Genomic DNA, 20,128 nt, shown 5'->3' with positions numbered 1-20,128 from the left:
CTGGGCCCTCTTCCCAACCAGCTGTCCTGTTCCCATTCCAGCCTCTTACTCATCCCCTATGTTAATCACTCCCCTATTGACCTCCATGTCTTCAGCTACCTCAGCCCCAAGATCTGGAATTTTCTCTCGAAAACTCTCTGTTTCTCTCTCCTCTCTTGAGATTCTCTCTAAATGTATCTTTTTGACCATGTCTTACTGGATTCTCAAGTGGTTTGGAGTCACTGTCTGACCAGAAACCTGTGATGTTAAAGCTTTTCCATCAGTGCTAGTTAATGCTGTGCAATGACTCTGTATGTGTTTTTACAAATGTGGCCGGTTAGTAATGTGGGGCAGGCTGAGTGGCTGGCATTTCAGTTCAACTTGACACAGAATATGTGTGTGTGTATGGGCATAGCTGTGCCGGGGTGTAGCTGTACCTGAGTGTAGCTGTGCCTGGGTGTAGCTGTGCCTGGGTGTAGCTGTGCCTGGGTGTAGCTGTGCCTGGGTGTGGGTGTTTGGGTGTAGCTGTGGCTGGGTGTAGCTGTGCCTGGGTGCAGCTGTGTCTGGGTGTAGCTGTGCCTGGGTGTAGCTGTGGCTGGGTGTAGCTGTGTCCGGCTGCAGCTGTGTCTGGGTGTAGCTGTGTCTGGGTGTAGCTGTGTCTGGGTGCAGCTGAGTCTGGGTGCAACTGTGTCTGGGTGTAGCTGTGTCTGGGTGTAGCTGTGTCTGGGTGTAGGTGTGTCTGGGTGCAGCTGTGTCTGGGTGCAGCTGTGTCTGGGTGCAGCTGTGTCTGGGTGCAACTGTGTCTGGCTGCAGCTGTGTCTGGGTGTAGCTGTGTCTGGGTGTAGCTGTGTCTGGGTGCAGCTGTGTCTGGGTGCAGCTGTGTCTGGGTGTAGCTGTGTCTGGGTGCAGCTGTGTCTGGGTGCAACTGTGTCTGGGTGTAGCTGTGTCTGGGTGTAGCTGTGTCTGGGTGCAGCTGTGTCTGGGTGCAACTGTGTTTGGGTGTAGCTGTGTCTGGGTGCAGTTGTGTCTGGGTGCAGCTGTGTCTGGGTGCAACTGTGTTTGGGTGTAGCTGTGTCTGGGTGTAGCTGTGTCTGGGTGCAGCTGTGTCTGGGTGCAACTGTGTTTGGGTGTAGCTGTGTCTGGGTGCAGCTGTGTCTGAGTGCAGCTGTGTCTGGGTGTAGCTGTGTCTGGGTGTAGCTGTGTCTGAGTGTAGCTGTGTCTGGGTGCAGCTGTGTCTGGGTGTAGCTGTGTCTGGGTGCAGCTGTGTCTGGGTGCAGCTGTGTCTGGGTGTAGCTGTGTCTGGGTGCAGCTGTGTCTGGGTGCAACTGTGTCTGGGTGTAGCTGTGTCTGGGTGCAGCTGTATCTCGGTGTAGCTGTGTCTGGGTGTAGCTGTGTCTGGGTGCAGCTGTGTCTGGGTGTAGCTGTGTCTGAGTGCAGCTGTGTCTGGGTGCAGCTGTGTCTGGGTGTAGGTGTGTCTGGGTGCAGCTGTGTCTGGGTGCAGCTGTGTCTGGGTGTAGGTGTGTCTGAGTGCAGCTGTGTCTGGGTGCAACTGTGTCCGGCTGCAGCTGTGTCTGGGTGCAGCTGTGTCTGGGTGTAGGTGTGTCTGAGTGCAGCTGTGTCTGGGTGCAGCTGTGTCTGGGTGTAGCTGTGTCTGGGTGTAGCTGTGTCTTAGTGCAGCTGTGTCTGGGTGTAGCTGTGTCTGGGTGCAGCTGTGTCTGGGTGCAGCTGTGTCTGGGTGCAGCTGTGTCTGGGTGTAGCTGTGTCTGGGTGCAGCTGTGTCTGGGTGTAGCTGTGTCTGGGTGTAGCTGTGTCTGGGTGCAGCTGTGTCTGAGTGCAGCTGTGTCTGGGTGCAGCTGTGTCTGGGTGTAGCTGTGTCTGGGTGCAGCTGTGTCTGGGTGTAGCTGTGTCTGAGTGCAGCTGTGTCTGGGTGCAGCTGTGTCTGGGTGTAGCTGTGTCTGGGTGTAGCTGTGTCTGGGTGCAGCTGTGTCTGGGTGCAGCTGTGAATGGGTGCAGCTGTGTCTGAGTGCAGCTGTGTCTGGGTGCAGCTGTGTCTGGGTGTAGCTGTGTCTGGGTGTAGCTGTGTCTGAGTGCAGCTGTGTCTGGGTGCAGCTGTGTCTGGGTGTAGCTGTGTCTGGGTGCAGCTGTGTCTGGGTGTAGCTGTGTCTGAGTGCAGCTGTGTCTGAGTGCAGCTGTGTCTGGGTGCAGCTGTGTCTGGGTGCAGCTGTGTCTGAGTGCAGCTGTGTCTGAGTGCAGCTGTGTCTGAGTGCAGCTGTGTCTGGGTGCAGCTGTGTCTGGGTGCAGCTGTGTCTGAGTGCAGCTGTGAATGGGTGCAGCTGTGTCTGGGTGCAGGTGTGTCTGGGTGTAGGTGTGTCTGAGTGCAGCTGTGTCTGGGTGCAGCTGTGTCTGGGTGCAGGTGTGTCTGGGTGCAGCTGTGTCTGGGTGCAACTGTGTCTGGGTGTAGCTGTGTCTGGGTGTAGCTGTGTCTGAGTGCAGCTGTGTCTGGGTGCAGCTGTGTCTGGGTGTAGCTGTGTCTGGGTGTAGCTGTGTCTGGGTGTAGCTGTGTCTGGGTGTAGGTGTGTCTGAGTGCAGCTGTGTCTGGGTGTAGGTGTGTCTGAGTGCAGCTGTGTCTGGGTGCAGCTGTGTCTGGGTGTAGGTGTGTCTGAGTGCAGCTGTGTCTGGGTGCAGCTGTGTCTGAGTGCAGCTGTGTCTGGGTGCAGCTGTGTCTGGGTGTAGCTGTGTCTGGGTGCAGCTGTGTCTGGGTGCAGCTGCGTCTGGGTGTAGGTGTGTCTGAGTGCAGCTGTGTCTGGGTGCAGCTGTGTCTGGGTGTAGCTGTGTCTGGGTGTAGCTGTGTCTGGGTGCAGCTGTGTCTGGGTGCAACTGTGTCTGGGTGTAGCTGTGTCTGGGAGTAGCCGTGTCGGGGTGCAGCTGTTTCTGTATATAGCTGTGTCTGGGTGTAGCTGTGTTTGGGTGAGTGTGTATCTGAGAGTAGCTGTGTCTGGGTGTAACTGTGTGTGGGTGAGTGTGTGTCTGGGAGTAGCTGTGTCTGGGTGTAATTGTGTGTGGGTGGGTGTTATCTGGGTGCCTGTGTCTGGGTGTAGCAGTGTCAGGGTGTGTGTTTTGCTGTGTACCATGCCATGGGTCAGGGTGCACATTCAGGAATGCAGTTATTTGCTGGGTTGACCTGAGATATATTCAGGAGCCAAGCTGGCCCTGGTTGTGTGGGATGTTCAGAAGCTCCTGGCTTCCTCCACAGTACTGGTGTCAGACTAATATTTAACATCATGGTGAAGAGTAAGTGACTGAGACTCAGTGGTTGACTTGGCAACAGGAAATATCGAGTACTTGATGTGTATGCTCAGGATCTATTGCCCTTGACTCTCTTTCAAAGACCCTAGCACCACTGATTGAACCTGGTGCTGACCTTCATTCATATTGCAGTCAGTGAGAAACTCAAATGTGAATGGATGAGACTCTATTGCTCTGTCTTATGCTCCCCGTTCTCTCTCACACACACAGAGCAGCACTGAAACAGACAGCTCCAGTTCAAATGGACAAGTATTCTCCAAATGTCCTGGCCTTTCACACGCACTCACAGTGTAATCCAGAGAGCACCACCACAGGCACCATATAGCAGAGAGCACATTAAACTGAGGCTCAGTCTGCCTTCTCAGTTATGTGTGTGTGTCGTGTGTGTCTGTGAATCTGTGTGTGCATGTGTCTGTGTCTATGTGCACTTGTGTCTGTCTGTGTGACAGAATGAGTGTGTCCATGTCTGTGTGTATGTGTATGTGTCTGTGTGTCTGCGTGTGTGTATATCTGTCTGTCTCTGTGTGTGTATGTGTGTTTGTGTGTGTATGTGTCTCTGTGTGCCTGTATGTATGTGTGTCTGTGTGTGTATGAGTGAGTGTGTCTGTGTGTGTGTCTGTGTGTGTGTTTGTGCGTGAGTGTATATGTGTGTGAGTGAGTGTGTCTGTGTGTATATGTTTGTGTGTATGCATGTGTGTGTGTATGAGTGTGTGTGTCTGTGTTTGTGTCTGTGTGAGTGTGTGTGTCTGTGTGTGTATGTGTGTGTGTCAGTGCCTGTGTGAGGTTGTGAGTGTGTGTATGTGCGCGCGCGTAAGTGTGTGTGTGTGTCTGTAGATTGGATATAAAAGCTCAGCTGCAAAAGGCCAGGGGAGCTCTCCAGTAGTGCACTGCCAAATTCTCATCCCTCAGGCAGCATCACAACAAGAATCAGATTATCGAGTTATTATCATGCATTGTCTGTGGGATCTTGCTGTGCGTGCATAAGCTGCTGCCCACCTTAGACCACAACAGTGATGCACCTGAAGAGAGCACTGTGCTGTTTTTAAAGCAAATGCCAGTTGAAACAGGCACGAGGGAAATGCAAGTCAGGCCAGGGTTTGCTTGCTTCCCGGGGATGGGGGGACGTACCAGTTGTTCCTTTGGTGGCAACGGCCTTGCTCTGGTGTTGACCTTTCTCCCCCACCAGGAAGATGGTGTGTTCAACGCCAGCCTCCAGCCCTGTCAGTACGATGCTGCTGTTACTGGCAGGCACTACCACCTGGCTGCGTTTGCCAGTCGCTGACGAGTAGTTGAGGCGATAATGGTCAATGGAGGCTTCTGGCTTCTTCCAGCCCAGCTCAATGGTGGAGTTGGTCGCTGAGACTACGTGGAGATTCCGTGGCCCATCGATCACTGCAGCCAGGAGAACAGAGTTCAGTCAGTGCACAGACCAATCCAGGAACCACATAGCACAGAGCAGACCCACTGCCTGTTACTGCAGTTACTGATGCACCAAATATAATACAGAGTGACTCACTGTCTCACAGCCCAGTTACTGACTCCCCAACACTGTCTCACAGCCCAGTTACTGACTCCCCAACACTGTACAGAGTGACTCACTGTCTCACAGCCCAGTTACTGACTCCCCAACACTGTACAGAGTGACTCACTGTCTCACAGCCCAGTTACTGACTCCCCAACACTGTACAGAATGACTCCCTGTCTCACAGCCCAGTTACTGACTCCCCAACACTGTACAGAATGACTCACTGTCTCACAGCCCAGTTACTGACTCCCCAACACTGTACAGAGTGACTCACTGTCTCACAGCCCAGTTACTGACTCCCCAACACTGTACAGAATGACTCCCTGTCTCACAGCCCAGTTACTGACTCCCCAACACTGTACAGAGTGACTCACTGTCTCACAGCCCAGTTACTGACTCCCCAACACTGTACAGAGTGACACACAGTCTCACAGCCCAGTTACTGACTCCCCAACACTGCACAGAGTGACTCACTGTCTCACAGCCCAGTGACTGACTCCCCAACACTGCACAGAGTGACACATTGTCTCACAGCTCAGTTACTGACTCCCCAACACTGTACAGAATGACTCCCTGTCTCACAGCCCAGTTACTGACTCCCCAACACTGTACAGAGTGACTCCCTGTCTCACAGCCCAGTGACTGACTCCCCAACACTGTACAGAGTGACTCACTGTCTCACAGCTCAGTTACTGACTCCCCAACACTGTATAGAATGACTCCCTGTCTCACAGCCCAGTTACTGACTCCCCAACACTGTACAGAGTGACTCACTGTCTCACAGCCCAGTTACTGACTCCCCAACACTGTACAGAGTGACACACTGTCTCATAGCTCAGTTACTGACTCCCCAACACTGTACAGAGTGACACACTGTCTCACAGCTCAGTTACTGACTCCCCAACACTATACAGAATGACTCCCTGTCTCACAGCCCAGTTACTGACTCCCCAACACTGTACAGAGTGACTCCCTGTCTCACAGCCCAGTTACTGACTCCCCAACACTGTACAGAGTGACACACTGTCTCACAGCCCAGTTACTGACTCCCCAACACTGTACAGAGTGACTCACTGTCTCACAGCCCAGTTACTGACTCCCCAACACTGTACAGAGTGACACACTGTCTCATAGCTCAGTTACTGACTCCCCAACACTGTACAGAGTGACTCACTGTCTCACAGCCCAGTTACTGACTCCCCAACACTGTACAGCGTGACACACTGTCTCATAGCTCAGTTACTGACTCCCCAACACTGTACAGAGTGACATACTGTCTCATAGCTCAGTTACTGACTCCCCAACACCGTTTGAATCTGTGTGTGTGTCTGTGTGTATGTCTGAGTATGTGTGTATGTGTGTGTGTGTTTGTGTGTGTCTGTGTGTGTGTGTGAGAATGTGTTTGAGTATGTTTGTGTGTGTGTCTGTGTGACTGTGTGTGTGTCTGTGTCTATGTGTATGAGTGTATCTGTGTGCGTGTATGTGTGTGTGTGTCTGAGTATGTGTGTGTGAGTGTGTGTCTGTGCATGTGAGTGTGTTTCTGGGTGTGTGTTTGTGTCTGTGTGTGTGTGTGTGTTTGTGAGTGTATGTGTGTGCATCTGTGTGTGTGTCTTTGTGAGTGTGATGTGTGTGTGTCTGTGGGTGTGTGTATGGGGTGCCTGTAAATTTGTGTCTGTGTGTGTTGCTGTGAGTGTGTGTCTGTGTGTGAGTGTGTGTCTGTGTGTGTGTGTCTGTGCGTGTGAATGTAAGCGCGTGTGTCCAAGCGTGTGTGTGAGCTTGCGCACACGTGTGTGTATGTATCTGTTTCAGCCCTTTTCAGTTCGAGACACTTCCCCAGAGTTACGGGAAATGGATTGTATTGGACATGAGCTGCTGTTGCTGTTTGATCTGCCTCCCAATGTCATGCCTTAGCCCCCTCTGTTTGGGAAAATGCCCATTCCTGGGGCCAATACGGTGACTGGGTAAGCTGTCACGTTCTGAAGTGTACTCACGTGTTGTGAGGGTCCTGGATACGGCCGGCCCCAACCTCTTGCCCTTCTTTGCCCGCACTGTCACCTCATACTCCTGCCCTGAAGCCAGGCCTGTCTGCTGGAACGTGCTCTTGGAGCCAGCCACGAGATGGATCAGCTGACCAACGTCCTCCTGCTGGGAGGGATGGGACACATCAGGTGGCAGAAACCCTGGAATCACAGCTAACAGGCTCCCCGGCCCACCACCATCATTGCCATGACAAACCCCTACTGGTTGGTCCCGCTCCACCGCAGCAGTCAGGAGGTGACCCCGACCCCTGACCTCTCGTCCTGCTTTGAGCCACAGTGGAGAGGGTCATCCAGGCGGTGATACCCCCGGGGGAGGCAGGGGGTGGTGGGGTGTGTTGGAGGGTGGGAGCTGAAGAAGGGGGTGACGTTTCCCTCGTCCACCAGAGCCGTCAGTTTATGGAGCGGTTTAGTTGGTGAATCAATGAGGCAGGAGGGTCAGGTAGCAGAGAACATTTCACAGGTAACGAGTGATAAAGCCAGTAGGGAATTCCTTTCCTCAGGGATTTGTTGTGATCCGAAAGGTACTGACAAACCTCCGGGCATAATACCAGTGTGAACCTGAAGAGGGGTAATTGGCTGGATTTCGGGATGGTACATGAGGCAAATTAGGTCCCTCTTCTGAAGGGCTTGCACAGGCATTGCGGGCCGAATGGCCTCCCCTCTGCAGCTACATTTCATGACATTGTGTTGAGTGTTTCTGCATGAGGGGATCGGGGAGTGGGGTGCAGTGGTCCCAAACTGGTTTGTTTCTGTCAGTGAGTTTGGTAACTGTACCCAATGTCATCACCATCAGCACATCCCAGCCTCTCCTGACCACTCAGGGGTGAGGGGTCAGCTATGGCTGCTCAGGATTACTGGGCAATTCACTGGACCCTTTCCACGCTCTGCCTCTTTGCGCACGGTGTGGCAGTCAGTGATGGTAGAGGAACTGTTGATGGGAACTTAAGGGGTGGATGTTAGTCACTATTTGGCTCCATTGAAGCCACTTTGAGGTTAATGAAGGAACATCCAAGCTCTCTCTTCCTCCTTTTCCTCCTCCAGCTCAAACTGCCAGCAGCTTTCTGGAACCTTCTCCCCGTGAGCTGAGTGGGAAGCTAATGGGTTAAAGGTCAGGTTCTCCAGGCGGGATCTACAGACCCTGATTCAGGAAGGAAACTCCCCATCTCTCCCTCCACCCCCCTCCGACCAACGACAGGTAGGTCAGACAGGGCACACCACGGTGATTGTGCCCAGTGTGCCCAGGTCAGTTTTCTTTGCCCTAATAGGCCATAAGACTGGGACCTGAGACACACTCACATGGTGCCCAGAGGAAGGATTGATGCCAGGGAATCCCATCCCCCACCTACTTTCCAGTGAGGTTTGCTGGGGTGTGTGCCAGGCACTGGAGTGATATGGGCCAAACGCAGGCAAATGGGAAATCTGGTTGGCATAAATGAGTTGGGTTGAAGGGCCTGTTTCCTTTGCCTCCGTGACCTTTTCCCGGGCTGACAATCTCAGTGAATTTTGGAGACGCCCCTCCTTCCGGCTGACACTCGACCCCCGCACTCTCTCCCCCCGCCCCTCACCCCCTCACCCACTCCCCGCCATGGTTCTTTACCAGGGATCGGAAGGTGATCTCCCAGGAATCGACTGGAACCTGCGGCAGCTCCCAACCCACAGTCGCCTTGTTCTCCAGGACCTTCTTCACATGAAGCCGGATGGCGGCTGGGATTTCTGTAACAAGGTGGACAAAGGCTTTATCGAATCGAAAATCATTCAGAGCGTTCCCTGAGCAAGAATGTGAAGGCACTGACACGGGCCCAGTCCATCACAGAAGCCAATTTCCCATCCACTGACTCCATCTACACCTCAGCATTAAAGAGCCCTCCCAACCTGGTTATCATCTCTTCCACCCTCTTCCATTGGGGAGAAAATACAAAGGTTTAAACACACGCACCAACAGCATCTCCCCTGCTGTTAATTAGAATGCTGATGATCTGAGTGTTGATCTCGCTCTTTATACAATGTCTCTGCAGCTGTACCATTGTATTGCTCACTCTGTCCTGTTACCCTGATACATACTGTGTATGGTATGATCTCTTGGACTGTATGTAAGGCCAAACTGTAGCTGGGCACATGCGACATTAATAAATCAAATTAAATCCTGTGCTGTGTGACAGGAGCCTCAAATGAACCACAATGTCATGAAGATAATAAACAGGTCTTTGGCATTCTCAAACTTGCTCCGCTACTGAATACAATCAGGACAGCAACTCTGCTTTCTCTTCATTTTCCTGTCACTCCCCTTGGATTCCCTCAGGGACAAAGACTCTTGTCATTTCCGGCTTCCAATGGAATCCAGAAACATTCCGAAGGACTCGTATCAGACTCAAACATTAACCCGGTTTCTCCCCCCACAGAATGGTACCAGACCTGCTGAGTTTCTCCAGCACTTTCTGCTTGTGTTTCTGATAAATCAGAGCACTAGCGAACGCTCTGTGGGAACAGCAATACCTTGATGTGATGTGGTTCTAACATTGAGGTAAACGCTGCATTGTTTGAATACCATCCAAACTCAGCACCTTCCATTGCGTTCAGTTAGCTGGCCAATTCACAGGGATAAATTCCTGGCTGGGACACATCCTTTCAGGATCACATTTCCCAAGAATCAAACCACTCTGAATCAGTCCTTGCCAGAGTTTAATGAGGAAGTTTAAAGGATGGATCAGTCCCTGAGATGGAAAGCTTTCGCCTGAAGCCATTTACGTGACAGGAAACTGTGCACATGCAGAAATCATGGACGGCCACATCCACCAGGTTAGCATTTGAGTCATCATCAGAGCTGAATTCACATTATCCACGGTTTGGAAACATAGAGCAGCTCTTGCCCAGGGCTGCTGGAGGATAATGGAGTGTCAGTGGAGAGATCTCTGGTCAGTACTCATACACAGACACACCATGAGGTCCTCATGCAACACCCTTATTCAGAACAGGGCTTTTCCTAATGGTTCGGATTGCCTGGAACAGGCGTTCACTTTTCTATCGCTTAAAGCGAAGGGAAAAAATTCAGCAATCAAATTGTGCACAGCAAGATCCCTCAAGTCAGCTTTAAGATGACGGCACAAAAGGCTGGTGGATATACATAGATAGAAAAGTACAGCACAGAACAGGCCCTTAGGCCCACGATGTTGTGCTGAGACTTAATCCTAATGTAAAATATAGTAACAACCTACGCACCCCTCAACTCACTGCTATCCATGTGCATGTCCAGCAGTCACTTAAATGTCCCCAATGACTTCGCTTCCATCACCACCACTGGCAACGCATTCCATGCATTCACAACTCTCTGTGTAAAGTACCTAGCTCTGATGCCTCCTCTATACCTTCCTCCTAATATCTTCAAACTATGACTTCCCGTACCAGTCAATCCTGCCCTGGGGAAAGTTTTCTGATACTGGCTGAGGGATTAATATTAAAATCATCAAAAGGACAAGACTCCCAGAACAGGAGGATCCTGCTTTTAAATCTTCATTTGACGATTTGCTTTGCAAAATTCACCAGCGTCACAAACTGATGGAGCTCATCACACTCGAGTAACTTTGAGTTAACTTCAGAGCCATTCAAATGCGGAGAAAACTTTTAGAGTGGTTCCACACAGCTGCTGTCTTCGTAACTCCTCCACTCCTTCTCTGGACACGGCCCCTAGAAGGTTCCCATATTTATCACACCTAATGCAGCTCTCGTCCCTGTGGATACGCTCGGATCCCATCACTGGCAAGAGATCTTTCCACAGCCCTCCAAACCCGCCCCTAGCGCTAACCCCCTGCCCCCAGCCACCCTAACACCCAACACACCAAAGTAGCCTTGCCAAGATTATCCACAAACCCAATCAGACCTCCCGCAACAGCTCAGCCCAGACCATCGGCGCCTAGCACCCTCCCCCTGCTTCCTTTAGTGGGAGATGTTGGAACAGAGCAGGGGCCTAACCGCTGGTCATAACCCTGGACTTTGGTTGGCATGCTGGCCCCAGCCTTTTCCATTCCAGACAAGCCTGGCAGCCAATGTGGTACTGAGCTGCCCGAGAAACAGCCAGGAATTCCAAAGTGGAATGTCAAACCCACTCTTACTTTCATCCCTGGATTTTGAACCATTCTGTCAACAAACAGGACATTTTTCTGTGAGATTGCTCTTTACCCTTCTTCATCCAACTTCAATAAAACCCTTCTTTCAAAATAACTGCTGAAAGTCAAAGGAGCCAGTCAGTGTCTCCTCCCCCTCCTCCCTGGCCTCATAGCCTGTTCCAAATGACTCTTCAAAGACATTCTTCTGTTGATCGTAATGTTACAGCATCACCGGGCAAAAGTGAAATCTCCTCTCGTTAAGGTCCCGTCAATTCATAGACTCCCTATGGCGTGGAAACAGGCCATTTGGCCCATTGAGTCTACACTGCCTCTCCGGACAGCATCCCACACAGACCCATAACCCTGCATTTCCAATTGGCTAATCCACACCCCTGGACATCATCCCATGGCCAACCCACCCATCTCTGAGAGGGAACCGGAGCACCCAGAGGAAACCCACGCAGACACGGGGAGATCGTGCAAACTCCACACAGACAGTCGCCCGAGGCTGGAATCAAACCAGGGTCCCTGGTGCTGTGAGGCAGCAGTGCTAACCACTGAGCCACCGTACCGCCCCAACAATGTTAAACCAAAGCTTTGTTTGCCCTTTCAGGTCGATGTTACCATCCCATCTTGTAGTGTCAAAAGAAGATCGAGGAGTTATCGCCAAGGCACAGCAGAAGACAGGCTAACCTGGTCATTGTCAGCTTGTGGGATCTTGCTGTGCAAAAATTGGCTTGCACGTTTGCTGCAACATCTCAGTGAATTCGAAAGAGGCTGTGCCGTGCACTGTGGGATGTGCCGTGTGTAAATAAACACAATCTCTTTTATCTGAGAGCCTGCTCTCGTGGATCATTGACAAAAGTCACTTCCATCCTTTATCATGCATTTTTATTTCCAAGAGGGCTTACTGAGGTCAGAGGGCAGAGCTGTAAATCTCTTAATTGCTTCTCCCTTGGCGATGGGACCTGACAGAAATGTTTGATCACAATTCGGAGAGAAGTGGAGCCAACAGCAGATGAAACCTGAGTCAGAGAGTACACCAGATACACTCTCCCCCTTCCCCATTCATAGAACCTAGGCCCAGGAGGAGGCCATTCGGCCCTTCAAGCCTGCTCCACTATTCAACATGATCTTGGCTGATCTCCTCTACCAATGCCATAGTCTGTTTTCTCCCCATGAACCTTATTGCTTTTAAAGTCTGTCTCTTTCTCAAATACAGAATCATAGTGTGGAAACAGGCCATTTGGTCCAACAATGACCCTCTGAAGATTACCCCCCCCAGACCCATTCCCCTACCCTACATTTGCCCATGACTAATGCAGCTAACCTCCACATCCCTGAACACTGTGGGCAATTTAGCATGGTCAATTCACCCTAACCTGCACATCTAAGGACTGTGAGAGGAAATCCACACAGACACAGGGAGAATGTACAAACTCCACACAGAGAGTCGCCCGAGGCTAGAATTGAACCCGGGTCCCTGGCATCGTGAGGCAGCAGTGCTAACCACTGAGCCACCGTGAAAACCTTCAGTGACTTGCCTTTTGTGGAGGAGAATTCTACAGGTTCCTGAAATGAAGAAATGTTTCCTCATCCCAATCCTAAATGGTTTCGCCCGTATCCTGTGTGGATGGATCCGTCTCCCCACCCAGAAGGATCCATCCTCCCTGTATCTCATCCATCTGGCATTATTTGAATTAGAACGTGGTATGTTTATAGATGTTTATCAAAAATCAGGGTGAATATTGGAATGTGGGACACTTTTTCTCTTGAAGATCAACTTTTCGTATCAAGCATTTCCAGGGCCGAGAGTGACTCTCCCTGTGCCGTGTCCCTGTGTGTCCCCTAGCACCCAGCAGAATGTCAGTCCTTCATGGATCATTCCCAATGGTCTCTCTGAGGGAGAGATTTTGGTTTTAGGAGTGGTTGGGTTATAATGTGGGATCATACACTTCTAGCTGTGTGGTGTGGAGTGTGTTGGTCAGGAATCCCACCCACTCTCACCGCCTGGCATCGCTGGGCGGCAGAGGGATGGTCACCTTGCCCCTGAGCCAGATTGGCCAAATGGTGAACGCCCGTTTCTTGGCTCCCAACTCCAGGGAATGGTTTTAGGTCAGGGCCAGGGTCGCTCATCCCTCCCTCACAGCACCTCTGAGGCTGAGCCAGCTCTGTGTGATTCTGTGTTAACCCATTTCACACCAGAGAGGAGCCAGCCCAGCCACATCACCCCCAAACAGAGAGGAACCAGGGAGGGAAAGACAATATTCATTGTCTGAAAGGCAGAGTTAATACAAAGTCCAAAACAAACATCATGTTAAAAACCAAAAGTCATGGCCTTCCATCTTCTGTAAGCTCATGGACATTGCTGGCACAAACCTGGGCAGAATGTAGAACCTGGATTCGCCAGTGAAGATAGGGGAGGCGATGGCCGAGTGGTATTATTATTGAACTGTTAATCCAGAGACCCTGGTAATGTTCCGGGGTGCTGAGTTCAGATCCCACAACGGCAAATGGTTGAATTTGAATTCAATTAGAAAACAATCTGGGGACTATCTGAATCTAATGAGGACCATGAATCCATTGTCGATTTTCGGAAAAACCCATCTGGTTCACTAATATCCTTCAGGGAAGGAAACTGCAGCCTTACCTGGTCTGGCCTATCTGTGACTCCTGACCCACAGTAATGTGGTTGGGCAGGAAATGCTGACCCAGGCAGTCACCCACTCATCCCATGAATGAGTAATAATAAAACTAAACCCTTCTCAGTCTGAGACACTGGTAAGAACAGACAATGAGAGATATAACTCGCGATCTGATGGGCAGTGCCTGACAGAGCAGCCTGGCTGCAGTGGCTATCTGTACAGTTATATTCTGCACTGAGACACCAGCCATGAGAAAGAGAGAAAGGGAAAGCAGCTCACCAATTGAACAATCATTTCCTGCGAACCCATCCTTGCAGACGCACTTTCCATCAACACATCGCCCTCGGTTGTTACAGTTCTCAGGACAGGTCTGGGTCCCACAGGAAGGCCCTGAATAGCCTGTGTTACAGACACATTTCCCATTGACACATCGCCCTCGGTTGTTACAGTTCTCAGGACAGGTCTGTGTTTTACAGGAAGGCCCTGAATAGCCTGTGTTACAGACACATTTCCCATTGACACATCGCCCTCGGTTGTTACAGTTCTCAGGACAGGTCTGGGTCCCACAGGAAGGTCCTGAATAGCCTGTGTTACAGACACATTTCCCATTGACACATCGCCCTCGGTTGTTACAGTTCTCAGGACAGGTCTGGGTCCCACAAGAAGGCCCTGAATAGCCTGTGTTACAGACACATTTCCCATTGACACATCGCCCTCGGTTGTTACAGTTCTCAGGACAGGTCTGTGTTTTACAGGAAGGCCCTGAATAGCCTGTGTTACAGACACATTTCCCATTGACACATCGCCCTCGGTTGTTACAGTTCTCAGGACAGGTCTGGGTCCCACAGGAAGATCCTGAATAGCCTGTGTTACAGACACATTTCCCATTGACACATCGCCCTCGGTTGTTACAGTTCTCAGGACAGGTCTGGGTCCCACAAGAAGGCCCTGAATAGCCTGTGTTACAGACACATTTCCCATTGACACATCGCCCTCGGTTGTTACAGTTCTCAGGACAAGCTTTCAGGCTGCAGTCAGGCCCAGTGAAGCCTTTCCTGCAGACACACTTGCCGTTGACACAGCTCCCTCGGCGGTGACAGTTACTGGGACAGGCCGGAAGGCTGCAGTCCCGTCCTGAGAAGCCTGTGTTACAGACGCACTCGCCATCGATACAGCGCCCTTGTCCGCTGCAGTCTCCCGGACAATCTTCGAGGCGGCAGTCGAAGCCGGAGTAGCCCTTGTCACAGATGCAGCGGCCATTGACACACTTGCCGTGGTCCCTACAGTCATCAGGGCAGGTCTGCTCAGTACAGCCGTAGCCCGTGTAGCCAGGGAAGCAGACACACTCATCATCGATACAGCGGCCCTGGTCATTACAGTCATCGGGGCAGCTCTCCTTGCTGCAGTCCTCGCCTGTGAACCCCTGACGACACACACACCGGCCATCCACACAGTCACCCTGGGGAGGGTGGCAGCTGGCAGGGCAGCTAGCCTTGGCACAGGTTGGCCCCGTCCAGCCCTGGTCACAAACACAGCTGCAGCTAGAGGAGCTGAACCTTCCATGGGCACCGCAGTCCACACGCTTCATACCTGGAAAGGGAGAGAGAGTGAACCGTTAAGCCTGGAGCCACCTCGACAGTGCAGCCAATCCTCCTACCCACCCACCGTCAGGTCACACCAAGGGAGATATCAGCCCCGAATGAGGCCATTCAGCCCTGTGCCAGGACTATTCACGCAGTAACACTCCACCGCCTTTTCCAGACCCCCTAGTACATCCTGCCTCTCGGATGCCTATCTGAATTCCTTTCCAAGGCCGTGTTTGAATCCATGCCCAACCCCGCTCTCGGGCCATTCCGGATCAGAACCTATCGGTTTTCCCTGAGTTTTCCCCAATCCTTCCCTTGCCATTAGGGTCTGCTGCTCTCAATTCTCTGTTAATAGGGAGACTTTCCCTCTCTCCCCTCCTCTCTCTCTCTCTCTCCCTCCCTCTACTCCGTCCAAACCCTTTACCGATGATGACCTGATGAAATGGCCTTCTCTTGCCCAAAGAGAACAGCTCCAGTTGATCAGAACTGGGTTAACCTGCAGCTCACTGCAAGACAGCATGTGGAAATAGCACACAAGATGGCCAGCAACAGGAGCTAATGTTGTGCAATGAAACAGGATCTTAGGTACATCCCCTTCACCAAAGTCAGGGGGCTGTTGTGGCGGATGTAAGAGCAGCATTCCTCCTTGATCCTGTGGGATTCCCTCCGGAAAAGTTAGGTTTTAGATGTTGGATTGTTTGACAAGACAACGGGACCCAATCCTGTCCCGAACCAACATCTACACACACACGTGACAGTCCGGAAAGGTCCATATAAAATCATGAGGGGCATGGATAGGGTAAGTAGACAAGGTCTTTTCCTTGGGGTGGGGGAGTCCAGAACTAGAGGGTGTATGTTTAAGGTGAGAGGGGAAAGATATAAAAGGGACCGAAGGTGCAACCTTTTCATGCAGAGGGTGGTGCGTGTATGGAATGAGCTGCCAGAGGAAGTGGTGGAGGCTGGTACAATTGCAACATTTAAAAGGTATCTGATGGGTGTATGAATATGGAGGGTTTAGACAGATATGGGCTAAGTGCTGGAAAATGGGCCTAGATTAGGTTATTATATCTGGTCGGCATGGATGAGTTAGATTGAAGGGTCTTCACATCTTTACGACTCAATGACAAAGTGACACTTTACTTGTCCCTTCCCCCTTGCAGGGAGAGTAAGATTAATTTTAACAAATACCACACACTCCCGACTCCCATTCCTTGCTTGTCTGAGATGGAGCAGAAATCAGACCTCCAGTACACAGCAATACCACAAGGGGGCAGTGCATTTACCATCCGCAGGAAGTGGTCTGAACCAACAAACTCAATGACAGAGTTGAAGATCTGAGGTGTCGGGAATGTTGCCGATTGGTTTTGTGGTTATGTATTTGTGGCCTGTTGGCAGTCTGACATATGGAAACCTGTTACCAGGCGAAAGTAACTCCAAGACAAACCACTGAGAGGCCTACAGTCCTCCAGTTGGTGTCCAATATCAAGTGTCCACTATCAACACTTACACCAGCTCAGAACCACTTAGCACTGAGCAAACACCAAACCTGACATATGATGGGACTGTGCTAGTAATCCAGGGACCTGGACCAATCCTCCAAAGGCATCAGTTCGAATCCTGCTCCAATAGCCTCCCCAATCCCCAGGGAGGAGAGGAATAAAATTCAATGATCAAATCTGGAATAAAATGCAAGTTTTATGACGAATAAAGATCATTAAATTGCTCCTGCAGACCGTGTCAGTGGAAATCCCTGCAGTCTATCATCCCTACGGAGACGATTTCCCCTGCCAGGCTGGATAATCTAATCGAATCAGAGGACCCTCTTCGGAGGGTTGGTGTGGGCTTGTTGGGCTGAAGGGCCTGTTTCCACACTGTAGGAAATCATTCCTACTGCCAGGAATTGGAACATGTGCCAGACTGTGGAAATGTCACCATTCAGGTCCCACAGCCCATTCACAGTTTGTCAAATCCCAGTTTGTGAAGGATTTGCCTTGGAGTCTTCCCCCAAAGGCTTCACAATGAATTCTTTCACTGTTCCACAGGCTAAAGAAGAACGCAGTGCAATGTCATCCCACTCAGTCAGTGATATTGCCAACCCATGCAACGGTGAGCCAACCACATCCTCTCTGTCTTTGAGGAACAGCATCTCATTCTCCGCTTGGGGGACCCTGCAGCCGTCAAGATTTGATATCCAGTTCAATAATGTTAGGGCCTGCACACTTTCTCCCACCCCCTGCTTTCAGCACTGCTTTCATGGTTCCCATGAGTAGCTTTTGATTCTCCGAAGCTCACCCTTATCGATCCTTCTGTCTGCCTGACTTGTTGTTCTCTCCCTCTGGCATCTGTCTCCACCTATCATTAATTCCTTCCCCCTTTTTTTGCCCCCTTGGCTTTAAGGATATATACACCCACCATTTCCTCGCTACTAGCAACTCTGAGGAAATGCACGAGAAACATTAGCTCTGTGTTTTCTCTACTGACACTGCCAGACCCGCTGAGCTGTGAGAGGTTTCAAGCAGGGGTGTGTTGTCGCAGTTACACAGAACCTTGGTGAGGCAGGTTTGGGCTCCTTTTCTGAGGAAGGATGCTCCTGCTCTCGAGGGAGCGCAGCGAAGGTCTATCAGGCTGATTCCGGGGACAGTGGGACTGATATATGAGGAGAGATTGACTAGGTTAGGATTGTTTTTGCTGGAGTTTGTGTGGGGGAGGGGGCGGGGATCTCAGAGAGACTTATAAAATCCTAATAGGTCTAGACAGGGTAGATACAGGGAGGATGTTCCTGATGGGGTGGAGGGGGGTGTATCCAGAACCAGTCCGAGGGTTCGGGTGGACCATTTAGGACAGAGGTGAGGAGACATTTCTTCACCCAGAGAGGGGTGAGCCAGTGGAATTCATTACCACAGGAAGTAGCTGATGCCAAAACATTGATTGCATTGAAGACGGCTAGATATAGCACTTGGGGTGAATGGGATCAAAGGTTATGGGGAGAAAGAAGGATGAGGCTGTTGAGTTGGATGATCAGCCATGATGGAGATGAATGGCAGAGCAGGCTCGAAGGGCCGAATGGCCTCCTCCTGCTCCTGTCTTCTGCTTCGTGTTTCTACATTTCTCCAGCAATTTCTATTTTTTTGCGAGAGTCCCTCTCTTTCACTCTCTCTTCCTCCCTCACTCCATCCACCGTGACAACGACAGCCTGATCACCATTCCATTATCGCTCCCCGTTAACCAAACGTCAACACATTAGCTTCAAACATTCCTGACAAGCGGATGTGGCATTCAACCTGCTGGCCCCCACCGGGGCTCTGGTTACAACTGGGCCGGGAGAGTAACTGATGTAGGCCAGAGCCTGTCAGTCCGGGAAGTGCACTGACACAGAGACTCACCACAGCACGGACTGCCCGAGCACTGCCTCTCCAGGGTCAGCACCTGCTTCTCCAGCACCTCCAGGCGGTTTAGGAGAGCCTGAATATCGTCGCAGCCACAGACCTGTGGAGGGATGTTAATCCTGTGAGTGAAGACCACCTGATTGGTGGGGTCGACGGTGTGCTCAAAGCTCTGGTCATCCCTGGCCTCATCTCGAGCCTCAAAGATGCGGGCCAGGGGCCTAGCGACGTTAGCCGAGCAGTTCCTGCAGTACGGCAGCTTGATGTTGTAGACGTGGTTGAAGGTGGTGGGGCGGCCGGATGTGGCGTTGGGCAGCAGTGCCCGCCGCTGACGGATGGTCTTCACAAAGATGGCGCAGTCGCCCCCCTCCAGGCTCACTGTGACCAACAGGAGGAGGATCTTAAAGGCCAGCCCCATCTCTGTTGCTGCAAGTGGGGGTGGGGGCGGGAGGAGTCCAGGCTTGTGCAGGGGCTTGGGGGTCGCGCCTTCAGTCAGTAGGTCTGTTCGAACACAGGCTCGTGCCACGATACCCTGGAGAGGGAGAAATGACACAATTAGTTACGGTTGTAAAAAAGGTATCAGCCATGGCTCAGTAGCACTCTGACCTCTTACCCGCGAGTCACGGGTTCAGATCTGACTGGGGATTTGAGAACACCAAACCAGATTGACCCCCAAGGGGAGTGCAGCCCCATGGGAATGCAGCACTGTCCGAGTGCCAACTTTCACAAGATGTATTCAAACCAGGCCTCTCCTGCCCTCTTAGGTGCCTAGAACGTATCTCATGGCAGTGTGGCTGGCATAGTACAGCTCTGCCCCAGGGCCTAGTGCCAATGTTAATGTCCCAACCAGCACCACTCGAAGATAGATAGACAGTCTACTCATCATGCAGCCTGTTTGTGGGATCTTGCTGTGTCCAGACCTTTCTAACTTACATTATAACAATACTCTTGTTGGAAGGATATTGTGAAACCTGAAAGGGTGCAGAAAAGATTTACAAGGATGTTGCCAGGGTTGGAGGGTTTGAGCGACAGGGAGGGGCTGAACAGGCTGGGGCTGTTTTCCCTGGAGCGTCGGAGGCTGAGGGGTGGCCTTATAGAGGTTTATAAAATCATGAGGGACATGGATAGGATAAATAGACAAAGTCTTTTCCCTGGGGTGGGGGAGTCCAGATCTAGAGGGCTTAGGTTTAGGGTAAGAGGGGAAAGAGACCTAAGGGGCAATTTTTCACACGGAGGGTGATACGTGTATGGAATAAGCTGCCAGAGGGAGTGGTGGAGGCTGGTACAATTGCGACATTTTAAAAATATCTGGATGGGTATATGAATAGAAAGGGTTTGGAGGGATAAGGGTCAAAAGCTAACAACTGGGACTAGATTAATTTAGGATATCTGGTTGGCATGGATGGGTTGGACCGAAGGGTCTGTTTCTGTGCTGTACATATCCATGACTCTATGCATTTCAAAAGGACTAATTGACTATGAAATGCTTTGGGATGTCCTGTGGAGGGGAAAGGTCATTTCGAAATTAGCATCTTTTTGTTCTTTCAGTCTTTCCATTGTGACAG

The 20,128-nt window shown here is 51.3% G+C and overlaps 1 protein-coding gene across 4 annotated transcripts in view; it reads right to left on the bottom strand.

Moving 5' to 3' along the window:
* Nucleotides 1–20,128, bottom strand: part of LOC122541552 (tenascin-X-like) — a 196,120-nt gene that overhangs the window by 130,725 nt on the left and 45,267 nt on the right. For all 4 annotated transcript variants that reach the window (XM_087979261.1, XM_087979257.1, XM_087979258.1 and 1 more), the window contains exons 2-6: nt 18,564–19,095; nt 13,874–15,184; nt 8,447–8,562; nt 6,802–6,955; nt 4,414–4,677 (exon numbers count right to left, since the gene is read on the bottom strand). In XM_087979261.1, the coding sequence (XP_087835387.1) occupies nt 4,414–4,677; nt 6,802–6,955; nt 8,447–8,562; nt 13,874–15,184; nt 18,564–18,981 (2,263 nt within the window). In that variant the 5' untranslated portion in view covers nt 18,982–19,095. The remainder of the gene's footprint in view (nt 1–4,413; nt 4,678–6,801; nt 6,956–8,446; nt 8,563–13,873; nt 15,185–18,563; nt 19,096–20,128) is intronic.

Source organism: Chiloscyllium plagiosum, unplaced genomic scaffold (assembly GCF_037043375.1).
Source record: "Chiloscyllium plagiosum isolate Xiang-an unplaced genomic scaffold, Cpla_swu_hap1 HiC_scaffold_35, whole genome shotgun sequence".
In the NCBI taxonomy this organism is placed as follows: Eukaryota; Metazoa; Chordata; class Chondrichthyes; order Orectolobiformes; family Hemiscylliidae; genus Chiloscyllium; species Chiloscyllium plagiosum.
This window is presented reverse-complemented; position numbering and strand designations above follow the sequence as displayed.